The 14,851-nt window shown below is 29.7% G+C and overlaps 1 protein-coding gene across 1 annotated transcript; it reads left to right on the forward strand.

Moving 5' to 3' along the window:
* LOC130663411 (battenin) lies at positions 1-12,298 on the forward strand. Its single transcript, XM_057462617.1, has 8 exons — positions 1-199; positions 8,446-8,600; positions 8,699-8,841; positions 9,080-9,238; positions 10,777-11,107; positions 11,193-11,342; positions 11,847-11,987; positions 12,076-12,298. The coding sequence occupies exons 1-8, from the start codon at positions 184-186 to the stop codon at positions 12,205-12,207; spliced, it is 1,227 nt and encodes a 408-aa protein (XP_057318600.1). The 5' UTR covers positions 1-183; the 3' UTR covers positions 12,208-12,298.
* Positions 12,299-14,851: the final 2,553 nt, after the last annotated feature.

Here is a 14,851-nt window from a genome sequence, read left to right on the forward strand (position 1 = left end):
AGTAACGATAACGACACTCAGTGTCCGCGTTTCATTTGAAACGGCTGGATGTGCGTTCGAGACAAGGCCGTGTTTATAATTATAAATTATCACGTTTTAAATTATCATTAAAACATAATTAATTGAATTGTTAAATATTACTACATAGTTGATACAATAATTACTTGGACGATAGTACTTAAAATGGACGTTGTCACAGGTATAGTATAATTATTCAACTTTAAAAAAAAAATTTTTTCTAACATTATTAGCTAAATATACTTATTAATTACGCTTTTTATCTTCATTCTTTATCTGTACTAATGCACTAAAAATATTATATTTATATCTTACATTTTATAAATTTTTAAATAATTCGATTAAAAATTGTTAACTTTTTTTTATGAAATTGAGTCTAAACGATACTGCTTTGGATTTTTGTCAAAATGATAAATTATAAAAAAAAAATATTTTAGAAAATTGTACCGATAGTTTTTTTAATTTTCTACATGTGCAAATTTTTTTTTTTTTTTTTTTAAATTAAACTGTTGAAAAAAAAAATCCGAAAATTGCTAACTGTCTGTCAGATTCAGGACCATGATTCTAGAGGATAAATTTTTGAATGTTATATATTTGTATGAATTAGTTTCTTTATTCAAAAATTCATTTTACATAAAATATGTTCGCGTAATATTAATAAATTTAGTAAAATAATTTAAAGAAAAAAAAAATTGAGTACTTGAAGTCAAGACTAATTGTTTTTTTTTTTTTTTCTATGGAGCATAAAATTTTTTAACATTACCTATTTGTTTATAAAGTATTAATTACGTAAAGTTGAAAATTTAAATTTGCTATACTTTGTCTCTATATTTGTTGGGAAAAAATTGAAAATTATTCTGAGGAAAATGGTGTAGATGTATGTAGAAAATCAATGTGTTTTATTATGTAGATCTATTTAGATTTATTTTGATCTATGTAGATATATGTAAACATTGCTATATATCAACTTATCAGATCTAAGTGAATTTCGATAGATCTCAGATCGAAAGTGTTAGTTCATGTAGACCTAAAAATAAAATAAATTAGATCTATTTTCTTTCGGTATTGTGACAGATTCTTGACACTAAGAATTTGTTTAAAAAATTTTAAGAATTTAGATAATGTCGCGGAGTGAACGCGGATTAAATTCGAAGTTAATGCGGAGCGAATGAATATTTATTTATTTAATACCCTCCGAGTAAATTCACTCCGAAGAAGAGTTTATTTTAATATTGAAACTTCGAATCGGAGTGAATGCAGATTTAAATAAAATCGAGATCACTCCGAAATCACTTCCCCGAAAAAACAAATTCCCTATTTAGTCTGTATGCAGAGTGATTTTTTTTTTAACTCTGGAACTGTGAGTAACGGAGTAAATTCAGACTGAAATAAAATCCGTAACCACTCTTAATTTTTTCAGTGTACACGGGGAGAGTTATCTAATAAATTTTACTCGTTAATTGTAAGTAAAACTGGGACGGATGAATAATTACTCTTCCGTTTCTAGATAGTGTTCAATTATGGGGTAAAAACATCCTATTTCGAGTAATTTTTAAATAAAAAAGAGTAAAAAATAAAACAAACGGACTCTTTTTTTATTCTTTCCGTATTTATTTTGTTTTTTGGCCCAGGGTTACTTTAAATTGTAGGGTGAATTTTATTAAAAAATTATCTCCGAGTACTATAACACTTTTTTTTGTGTATAAATATTAAATATAAAATATCCGCTAATAGTCTAGTGTCCAAGACAGATGCTAGTAAACGAAATAATAATAACGATCAAAAATTCATAAAACTAAATATTCTTGAAGGATTTAAGATTTTGATCTGATAATAATTAATTAATAAAACACTTATTAGAACTGGATTCAGTTTTGCAATTGTTAAAATTTTTTTAAGAAGCTATTATTCTCTTTATCTATAGCAATCTTTGGAAACACGTGCTCGTGTTCAAATGTGTTGGTTAACACACCCACACATGTATACATATATATACGTCAAACAATAAAAAAAATAAAAATATTTAATAATTTGATAGTTTTAAACTTGACATAAAAAATCAATTTCATATCTTTTAATCAGCTTTAAATGATACAATAATCAATTAGATAAAAATTTATTACTTTTTTGACGAGCCCATTTTTTGGTTTTTTCTACTGATAACAAACCACAAGTTACAGCTAACAATAAATCTATTTAAGATTACAAGCCGTCAAGTATTTTTTTTTTCTTTGTGTATATTAATAATTATAAATTTAATTTAAACAGAGATTAAAAAATAATAATTAAACTTATCCAGAATCAATACTATTTTATTTGAAGGAAAAATGAGTAAACATGAAAAGTTTGTTGTTCTTATCGATTGCTATTATCATTTGATATAATTTGTAATATATTTAAAAACAAATAGTTCGTGGTCAGATAAAATACTTTACTGATTAATTTTATATTATTAACATATCAGTAATTAATTTTTATTAATAAGATATAAATATACTGAATATTACGTATATTTTTTTTTTATTCAAGTAAAAAAATTTAAATATTCCCGCGAAAATGGGCTGGATCTACATAAGCCTACGGGGATCGACTTGGATCTACGTACACCCGCAAAAATTTAAGATCCATGATTAAAAATACTCATTGAAAAGTATTGAATATTCCAATCCCTTAACCCGAAATAAAGAACTATTTTGGTATTGACGAGGATTCAGAAAGATTAAAAATATCAATTTATTCGAATCTTTTTCAATTCTTTGGAAGTTTAGAAATTCTTGTATTATTTTTAGATTCAATATAATTGAAAAGTGTTAATTTTATGTCCAGATGAAAACCTTGTGGAATAGGAAGTATTCAAAAGTATTCAATTCTCATCTTTTTCAATACTTTTTAATGAGTATTTTTAAACAGGAATCTATTGAATGAAGTTAGATTTACTTAAATATATGTAGACATAAATAGAATAAAATATATTGAAATATGTTGAGATTTACATTGATCTCAAAAATGAAGCAAACAAGATCTAAAAATTTTTTAGCAAAAATTCATATTTGATAGATAAACTAATGGAAAAATTATTTTTCCAGATTTTTTCGTTATCATTTAATCAAATACCTGCTAAATATTTGTTGTGTTGATAAGGATATTAATAGATAAATACCATCGTTTTCAATGACCCCAATTTAATGCAATTTTATTTTTTTTATAAATATGTAGTTTATTTATTCTATACTTCATTTAATAAACATCATATATACCGTATATATATATTTTTTTTTATACAAAAAAAATCGCACTATTATATTTTTGTTTATGACAACATGTATCCGCACATTAACAAATCGACACATTTGGAGATGAACTTTTAATGTCATGAATAATTTTAATCTTCTTCATTATCATGTTAATTAATGTGAAGTTACATGACGATAAAATTCAAAAAAATAATTTTCGAATTCAAATAAATTATTTATTTAATGAAAAATTCAGTTAATTATGAAAATTTGTTTGTTGTTACAAAAACATTTTTATTTAATTTATATTAAGCTGCAATGGTAACTTACGTTATTCAATTAACGTTTACTTGCAATTGAAATTTTTTTTCTCGCTCTATTAATTGTCTACTGATATTTTGCAATAAGAATTAGCTATATATATTTTTTTTAAATCAAACCGATAAAATTACCGAATTTTTTCGAGTAATATAATTTTTTTTCATCTCAAAAATATCATTTATACATTTAAGTTATGAGTTATTTACGATTATTTATATAACTGTGCATATACTTAATTCAGAAGATATAAAATATTTGTATCATATATTTAAATTTAAACATTAATTCTTACTGTTATGAACTGGCGAAAACAAAACGCTGGTTGAGTTTATCTTTTAATCGCGTGTAGCATTGATGTGACTAGAATATAAATTTTGTTTATAACATTCGCAGGTTACATATTTTCCATATTAATCCTTGTTCATGACACAAATTTCACATTTGGACAGTGTCATTGATAGACATTTCATTATTATTATGATATCATTCATTTTATTTTTTTTAGAATCAATCATTTCCTTAATGATCTACTATTTTTTTTTATTGGTCACTAAGTAAAATAAGTTTTGAGTTTAAAAATATAAATTAATTAAAAAAAGTTTTTTTTATACATAAAAAGAAGTTATGTTTTAAGTAAAGGTGAAGGATATTGTCAGTGTCATTGTTTATACTTAATTGGTTATACTTATTTATTTCTAAATGATAAGATAAGAGTTATGTTGCTATATGTTACCACTAAATATAAAATAATAATTTCATAAAAAATATAATTACTAAAAAATTAATTAAATTTTTTTTTGTTAAATTTATTGAGTTAGAAAGATTAATATTTTTAATTATTGGAAAAAAACTAATAATTATTTTTTGAAAAAATAATTTTATGCAAAAAAAGTTATAAGACGGCTTTATTAATTAATTTAGAAAAAAAATGATTCTATTCTTCGGGCTCGCGCAAAAAATTTATAGTTATTTATATAAAAATTAAAAATATTTATTACAAAGATATAAATTATTATTCAAAACACCTGAAGACCTTTTGTTTTAAATTTATGAGCCTAAATATGATTTTTATTTATTAATGACTACGGTCTATTTTCAAAGCAATCATCATTATTTATGATGGAGCTCTGATTATCCTCAATTGATCTCAATTCGTTGCTAAACTTGACCGCTCATATTATGTATTTTGTCACTTATTTCAATTATTTATTGAGTACTTTATAATAATTCATTAGAAAAACAATAAATATTTGTTTAAAAAATAAGTTTTCTACACTGATAGAATGATTTCTTAGCATTTAAATAGATTTCTTACTCTCTAAACATGAATTAGTGAAAATAAGTAAATATTCACTAATTCCAAGTGCAAACCGAACCACTAATTTTAAAAAGTGGTTCGGTTGGCACTCAGAATTATTAAATATTCACTTATTTCACTTATTCATGTTTAGAGAGTAGTAGGGGAGGAAGGGGCAAAATGGGCACCTGGGGGCAAAGTGGGCCCCTCAAAATTTTCTATACGCCAATAAATTCGGACGGACAATAAGCTTATCGAAATTTCTTATATAATGAGGGCTAAAATAGACCACCAAAACTGTTCATTAAATATAATTTATTAAGAAAGTTAAAGACAATAAAATTACATTTTTAAGTTATATCGCAGCAGACTATTAAAATAACTTTTATTTTATTAAAATACAATTGTTTTATAGTTATTTGCAAATATCACACGTGTAAAGGATAAAAAATATCAAATCCGAAATTTTTTGGAGGGCCCACTTTGCCCCTAATTTTCGATTTTTCAATTTTAATGGACGCCCCATGCAGGAGCCGCCAGAGTTGAACCACAGGGCCCTACTTGGCCCAGCACTGGGGAACCTAGCTTTGGCACATCTATATTGGCCCATGCTTGGCTCAAGATTGGGTACTCAGTCTTGGCCATTACAATGATTACCCGGGCTTGAGCCAAGACTGGGTAACCTAGCCTTGGCCGTTCAATGGAAACCCAGGCTTGGGCCAAGACTGGGTAATCTAGGCTTGGCCGTTACAATGATTACCCAGACTTGGGCCAAGACTGGATGCCTCTGCCTTGGCCGTCCAATGGCAACCCAGACTTGGGCCAAGGTAGAATTACCCAAGTTTGGCTATACCTATGGTTTAATAAGTAGATCATATAAATGTATCAGTTCAACGTTAGTAGGTTCGTCCAGTAGCTATCGTTCGGACCCAGCAATCTGAAGGACGGCAGTTCGCGCCCGGAGCCCAGCAGAATTTTCACCGAGTTTTTTTCACATCATTTATCTCCTTCAGATAGTTTAAACGTTAATGATCATAAAATCTACGATGTTAATAATAATAAAATTTTTTGTTTAATTAAATTTATTCGTTTCCTCGAGGCATGGGCAAGGTCTGGCGAAAAAGTCAGGGCCAGGACTGGCAACCAAGCATGGGCCAGGTCTAGCAACCAGGTCTGGCCCAATGTTATCATTCCAGAGTCCAACCAAGGCTGGGCCAAGGCTGGCTTACAAGCTTGGGCCAAGGTTTTACATACTTGGGCCAAGCCTGGGCCCGTCGTACTTTCCTCTCTGGGGCAGCATAATGAAGTGAAAATAAGTATCAAGGGTCCAAAAAGAAGTACACGGAGAAAAATGTTGACTTAAAACCTACAAATTTTTATTATGCTGTCGACCAAACGTGAAGCAGGAAGGAAAGCATCCAAAAAATTATTATCCTCTTATGAAAAATTATTATGCCGCATCACAACTATTATAATGTATGGAAGTAATTATTATTAAATCTTATCGATAAGTGTATGAGCATAATAAATTTTTGGATGCTTCCCTTCCTGTTTCAAGTTTGGTCGACAGCATAATAAAAAATGGTAGGTTTCGAGCCAAAATTTTTCTCCGTGTAAGCCTGTAAAAAAAAGGAATGATATTATTATTATTTTCCTTAATGAGCCCACTCTGCCCCCCTCTCCCCTATTCAAGAAATCATTCCTTTAACATCATTTCTTTGTATTTAACAAATATTTCTTACTATTTAAGAAATGGTTTCTTAATAGTTAAGAAATCATGTCTTAAAAAATAATTTCTTAACAGGGGTTATCAGATATTTTCGGCTAGGTTTTTTTCGGAAACAAAATCTCTCAATCCAAAACACAGACCGCACTTTGATGCATTACTGTCTACTCTAGCGAAGTGCGCTTTAATTGTTTCATAATATTCGTTTGTTGAAGAGAAAAACTCGGCCAAAGTTTCCATTTACTGTACAAGTGCAACAAAGATAGTACCGTTCGTGGACTTGAGTGTAATAGAGAGAAAAGAGCGAACCCTTGTTAAATACTAAGAAATTTTTCTAAATGTAAAAATTACAATTTGAAATTATAACCCGGAGCCCGGTTGTCAATATGGGGAATTTTAACATTTAAATAGTAAATTTTATAATACGTGTCGTCTATGTTCTAAGTATCAGTTACGATTTTAAAAGTTCAAATAGTAATTTTTTTTTACATAGACACTAAATTTTCATACTTATCCTGTAATTATTCACGTTTTAATTATAAATTAAAGAATTACTATTTAGAATGATAATTTTTACTGATCACTTTATCATTATATTACTTGTCATTCTCAATTTATGTTGTTCATTTTTTTCCGTGTACGTTTTCCTGAATAGCTTACATATTTTAATATTTATTTACTGATAAAGAATAATAATTATTTAACAAACAATAATTATAAACGATACTTAATTTATTCAAACAAGAAGATTGCGCGTCAGCCTTGGAATTTTCTGCTGTCTTACAGATCGAAGAGACAAAAATCTATTATTAGATATTTCTTTTCGAGCTGTTCGAAATTCTAAATTTTGAGCTTGAAAATTTAGTTGAACGAAAGTTAATTTTTGTCACGTAATAGTTCGATAAACTGAACCACTAATTGCATGTTCGTTGCGTAATCGAAAGTATTCATTGATAGTTGGATATTTAATTTAATTTTACGATCAATTGGTTCAGTTTACGAATTATGTGACAAAACATGTAAAGAAAAAAATTTTTCTTTCAATCTTTCAATCGATGCAAAATAAGTTTGAATCGGTTAATCTATTTTCGAGATATCGAACGGTAAAAATTAGTTTATACGGAAGCGTTCATCCAAAAATAATCAGGAAAGATTTTTTGGATCTGGAAACGTCAAAATCTGTTGAAAACGCGATTTCAGTTTCCGAACCCGGATAAAAACTAATAAATTTATTTTTTGTGTCTCAAAATTTTAATTTCCATTGCGGAATATTTGAAAAAATGAATCTTTACAAAAAAAATAAGAATTTCTTGGCGCGAAAAATTCTTACTCGTCGTAAGAAAATATTTACTTGCCCTAAGAAATTTTTTGCATCATGAATCAAAAACAAAAATTTTCTTGAGCCAAGAAAAGTTTTTTTGCGGCAAGAAAAAATTTTATTGCGTCACGAAATTTTTCTAGTCCGAAGAAAATTTTTTTCCATTTCATGATGCAAAATTTTACTTGCGCCAAGAAATCCCTTTTTATTTGTGTATATATGTATTATATATATACTTTCATGTTAATATTTACTTACCAATATATATATATATCTGATAAGATATAACACGTGACGTAAATCACCACGTCAATTAAATAAAATAATTAATTTTATCTAAATGATTATCGACTATAAAAAACGCAATGGATTAAAATTCTAAAAAGTCAATAATTTTTTCTATCATTTTACAACTAATGCAAATTAACATTGTTTATAAATACATAGGTCATACTAATTGCACTTTTAAATTATTTAATTAATGATTTTTATTCTCATTTGTGTGATAAATTTTTTTTTTTATTTATTAAAGCTAAATCCACGGTCAAGGACGAATTAGGGGGAACACGAGCTGCTAGATGGAGAAACTTTTTAGCATTTTGGCTGATTGGACTTTGCAATAATTATGGATACGTTGTAATGTTGAGTGCAGCTCATGACATTTTAAAAGAAAAATTTTCCTCACCTGTAAGTATATTTTTACAATTAGTTTCATTACCGTAATTAATAGCTAATTGTAGTTAATAATAATTTGAAAAATGAAATTAATGCCGCTTCACTATTAGGAGTCATCGGTAACTGAAAATAATATGACGATCGAAAACCCACGTGGATGCAATGAAATATCGACAGGTGCGATATTATTAGCTGATATACTTCCCTGTCTGCTTATAAAACTTACGGTACCGTTTTTACCGTTTTACGTTAAGTGAGTATTCAAATTAAAAAATTTAATTTTATTATTTATATCAATTGTGTGCAGATTTATAAAAATAATATTCATATGATAAATGAAAAACTGTAAATATAAGTTGGGACCTTGACCATGATTAATAATAATTATGAGTTATGATAATTCTCGCGGTTCAGTGAAATAACTTGCGACACAACAAATATAATATGAGTGTGTGTATTTACGGCAAGGTCGCCTTTATTCAACGTTGCAGTGTGCGAGTGGCGATGTGTGTGATATCACAGATACTGGGGTTTCTTGCTGTTGCATTCGGTACATCACCATGGATTACTATCATGGGGGTTATATTGACTTCATTTTCTTCAGGCCTTGGAGAAATAACTATACTCAGCCATAGTTATAAATATGGAAGGTATAAAAATATTTGTATTTTTACTTTATTTATATTCGCGAACCGGAAAAAATGAATCATACATGATCTGAATCTGAATGGAGCATATATGAAAATTGCCCACATATGATTAATATATACTCTATATACGATCCATGTATATTCCGTATGTGTTGCACATATATTCTATTTATGATTCACATGTACTCCATATGTGATTTTTAAATACTCCATACATGATTCATATACATTCCATATTTGATCCATATATACTTGATATATGATTCATGTATACTCTGTATATGATTCACATACACTGTAAAAAATTTCGGTGTAAAAATGAACCCGGAAAACTTTACACGTGAAACAATGGTGTAAATATTTTTCGGTGTAATCTCATTTTTTTACACCATTTCATGTTACTCGTTATAATTTTGATTAATGAGCAACAAATGATATTAAACACTTTTAACTACTTAATCAATAACTACAGTAGGTCCTCCTCGTTATGAGACTCTTAGTTTCTCTCTCAAACTATCGCGATACCTGGTTTTGGAAAAGACAGAATAATAGTCTTACAACGAGGTCCGACTGTATGTCAATTTTATATAGATGTTAAATAGTATTTCTGAACATCTCAATATTTTTATGGTTATTTTTCTTAACGAAAATTATCATGAATTATACATTTGCACGTTTGGCCGAGTAAAAATTTTGAATTCACACCGAATTGGGTGTAATTTTTATACCAATATTTTTACACCGAGTCATTTATACTACACCGGATCCAAAAAATTTTTTACAGTATATATGTTCCATACATGATTCACATGTACTCCATATATGATTCATGTATACTCCGTATATAATTCACATGTACTCTGTATATGATTCATATATGGAGTATATGATCCATATATGGAATATATGATTCATTTATGGAATATATGATTCATTTTTCACGGGAAAATAATTAATAGTAATTAAAAAAAAAAAATTGCTATTGTGCATAAGTATGATTCCATATATTTTCGGGTGTGAAAAGTTTTCTACTTAAAATATTGTAAAATTTTTTATTGAAACTATTTTACTTTTTGGCGAATAAATGAAAAAAAAATTTAATAAGTATCGGAAGTAATGAATTTGAACAGTTTCTATAGTTTAATATGAAATTTGTAAAAAAATACTTCACTTAGCTCAAAAAGTTTTGTCATCAAAATTTTAATAAATACAACAAATAAAATTCCCGCTTTTGTGTAGAAACAGATAAAATGATTCAAAATTTTTCATACCCAAAAATAGACTGAGCTTAATTTTCACTGTAAACTTTTCAAGTTTTCAAAAATAAGAAAGTAGGAGTAAGATTAATAATTACGTTGTTTAAATTTTCGACTCTGCGGAAGAATGGCGCATGCGTTAATTTCTTTCTCATGAGAAAAAAAAACACGACTTTCTTCCTGCTAAATAGAGCCGGAATTTAAACTTTCGGTGCAGGTACGGTTAAAAAAAGTGTTTAAAGAATTAAAAATAATTTACAATACCTCGTTTTCGATTTATAGAACTAGTATAGCAGCATGGTCATCAGGAACCGGAGGTGCAGGAGTAGCTGGTGCATTTTCTTACGCCGGTTTCAGGCTAATAATGAGTACAGAAACAACATTACTTGTAATGTTGGTAGTACCTGTCACAGAAGCTATTGCCTTCTGGTTGATAATGACTCGACCAAATGAAAAATCAGTTCTGAAATACGGAATCAGCAGCCAAGATGATATTATCAAAGTACCGAAAAAAACAATAAAAGAAAAAATATCACTAGTACCTGGTTTAATGCCTTATTTAATTCCATTGTTTCTCGTTTATTTGTTTGAGTACTATATAAACCAAGGATTGGTAAGCAGAAAAACTTCATTAATTATCATTAATGTTTACATTCAAATAAAATAAGTGATCTAATTTTGATTATTTATAATTACAGCACGAACTTATACAATTTGACGGTATCTGGTTAAATCATGCGGAACAATACAGATGGTACCAAGTTGATTATCAAATTGGAGTTTTTATTTCACGGTCATCCGCAACATTTTTTACTTTCAACAAGATTTGGCTTATGGCTCTCTTTCAAGTAAATAAATCCATTTTTAAAATAAGTTTTCAATTCCCTATCAAAAAAATCCGTGTGGGATTGTATGGGAACCCATAGGAATCCATATAGGAAAGTATGGAATCATATAAAAATACGTAGACATTAAGATAGGAGTGTATGGATTTATATGGGAAACCCTGTATAGGAAACCACGTGTATCCGGATTCTCATATGAGAAATCCACATAGGAAACTGTGTGTACCTGGATTCTTATGTAGGAAACCCACATAGAAAATAGTAGGTACCTGGATTCCCATATGGATTTTTTTGATAGGGTTCTCATTCTGAAAATAATAATAATAATAATAATAATAATAATAATAGTAATAATAATCTTGTTGATGAAGCATCGCAGCAGTAACGATTTGGCGCTCAGGTGAGGCCCTCGGTAGAGTCGGACTACCGGGGATAACCCCCTGAGCATTTACTAAAAAAGAAATAATAATAATAATAATGATAATAATAATATTGTTTATGTTTCAGTTTATTAATATCGTAATATTCACAACTGAGTCAATATTTTTTTATATTCCAAGTATTTGGATTGTTTTCGTTATCACATTTTGGGAAGGTCTTCTCGGTGGCGCATCATATGTCAATACCTTTTATAACATGGGAGAAACGGTAATTATACATCGTCTTACTTAAAATAATAATGAGTTTTATTTTTTTTATAGATATATTTATTTTAAATATTTATGTTTTACTTTAGATTCCTGATAAAGATTTAAAAGATTCATTGGGAATCGTATCGATGGCTGATTCTCTTGGAATAGCAATCGCTGGTGGAATTGCTATGCCTGTTCATAATGCAATTTGTAGGCTTCCAAGACCACAATATTAGATTAGATAATTGTACATTTTTATTAGGAGAAATGCATTAGGTTTTTTGTACCAAATATTTAAAAAAAAAAAATCTATATACGGAGAGAATTTCTTTATAAAATTTTGATGAAAATTACAGTCCAGTCGAAACTCCGAATAGGAGACATTTCTCGGAAGTTGGTGCGCATTGGGTTGAACGTCTATGTCACCCACAAACATTCCCTCTAATAAAAAAGTCATCATCTCAGGGGTTGATGAGACAAAAAATAAAAACGCCCCAGATACAGATTTTTTGCAAATATTTCATAAACAATAAAAAATTTGTAAAAAACTCAAACAAAACTTGTAGGAAAAAAAAATCACATGAACAAGAAGAAGAATTTTTTGTATCTATAAAAAATAACACGTAATAGATTTTCGAAATGTCGAAGCTTAAATACCCGGGTCGAAATATTAGACGTAAGTTAAACGTTCTTAACGTTTTGAACGTAAATTGAACTTTTTTAACGTTTTGAAAGTAAATTGAATGATTTTTTTGTATTTTGGTTCGTAAAAAATTGGTAATTTCATGAGTTATGATTTTAGTTTAATGCCCATACAGGAGCTGCCAGAGTTGAACAACGGGCCCCTACTTGGCCCAGCACTGGGGAACCTAGCTTTGGCACACCTATATTGGCCCAGGCTTGGGCCAGGACTGGGTAACCTAGCCTTGGCCGTCCAATGGCAAACCAGACTTGGGCCAAGACTGGGTAACCTAGCCTTGGCCGTCCAATGGCAACCCAGACTTGGGCCAAGACTGGGTAACCTAGCCTTGGCCGTTACAATGATTACCCGGGCTTGGGCCAAGACTGGGTAACCTAGCCTTGGCCGTCCAATGGCAACCCAGACTTGGGCCAAGACTGGGTAACCTAGCCTTGGCCATCCAATGGCAACCCAGACTTGGGCCAAGACTGGGTAACCTAGCCTTGGCCGTCCAATGGCAACCCAGACTTAGGCCAAGACTGGGTAAGCTAGCCTTGGCCATCCAATGGCAAGCCAGGCTTGGGCCAGGACTGGGTAATCTAGCCTTGGCCGTTACAATGATTTCCCGGGCTTGGGCCAAGGTAGGATTACCCAAGTTTGGATATACCCATGGTTTATACAAGTAGATCATATAAATGTACCAGTTCAACGTTAGTAGGGTCGTCCAGTAGCTACCGTTCGGACCCAGTAATCAGAAGGACGGCAGTTCGCGCCCAGAGTCCAGCAGAATTTCCACCGAGTTTTTTTCACATCATTTACCTCCCTTAAATAATTAAAACGTTAATGGTCATGAATTCTACGAGGTTAATAATAATAAATTTTTTTTAATTAAATTTATTCGTTTCCTGGAAGCCTGGGCCAGGTCTGGCAACTAAGCACGGGCCAGGTCTGGTAACCAAGCATGGGCCAGGCCTGGCAACCAGGCTTGGCCCGAGATTATCATTCCAGGCTTCTACCAAAGCTGGGCCAAGACTGGCTTACAAGCCTGGCCCAAGGTTCTACAAAGTTGGGCCAAGTCTGGGCAAAGCTTGGGCCTGTGGTACTTTCCTCTCTGGGTGATAACATTAATTAATTTATTTTAATATTTGTAATCACAATTTTCATAACCTTGATATGATAATATATGAACAGATATAATAGTGTTAGATAGAAGTATGAAACTGAAAAAAATTTTTTTTCAAAATACGAATTTTTTTATTTAAGAGCCAGAAAGGCGGACGATAAAATTTTAGGGAATTGACGTGATTATAATCCAAGAGTACAAAATCGATGAAAAAAAATTTTTGGTATGCTTATGGTTTCTTATTGTAAGTCTATATAGGTTTTAGTTACGTTTTCGATTTATGATACTCCAATCTACGTTTTGAATAAGTTAAAAGCTGTCAAATTGAGTTTTTAATTACCAAAACGTTCAATTTACGTCCAAAACGTGCAATTTACGTTCAAAACGTTCAATTTACGTCTAATATTAGGACTCGGGTATACTGAATTTTTATAAGGATACGCCACTGGTAGAAAAAAATGTGTACCCATAGCTGCACTACTTACACTCTAGTCGCGTTTTTATAAAACAAAGCATTTGTTTTCTAGTTATTCAGATATTTTAAAAGATCAGTTTCACATTCGTTACAATATATATATACGTCTATAGTATGCTTTGAGATTATATTTCAAAAAGATCTCTGTCAATAATTCCATTGGCGCTAGTTGGTTCCAGCTTTACTGAACTACCGCAGTAAATTTTATGGTAAATCTTCTCCGTGTATAAATGTACATATATATGACTATCACTTGGTAAGAATACTTTCCTTCCTTGACGTGTAATATACTATCACCCCAAAGTGACAGTCTAATATATGTGTATATTTTTTATAACTTAACTTAATTATTTTATAACTCATATGCTAAAATCATAAGCTATTATAATAACGTAAAAGTAATAAAAAAATTTTTATTGCAATTAATAATAATATTTTAAACGAAGTTAACTTAAAATAGATTTTTAGTTAATTAAAAATGTTATCAGTATTTTTTTCGTTAATACACTTTATTTACGAATGTTAATAATGTATTAATATAAAACAAAAGTAATGTCAAATAATTATTACAGCACCTTGATACTTTATTGATAGTACCAATAT

This window comes from Microplitis mediator, chromosome 2, assembly GCF_029852145.1.
Source record: "Microplitis mediator isolate UGA2020A chromosome 2, iyMicMedi2.1, whole genome shotgun sequence".
Taxonomy (NCBI): domain Eukaryota; kingdom Metazoa; phylum Arthropoda; class Insecta; order Hymenoptera; family Braconidae; genus Microplitis; species Microplitis mediator.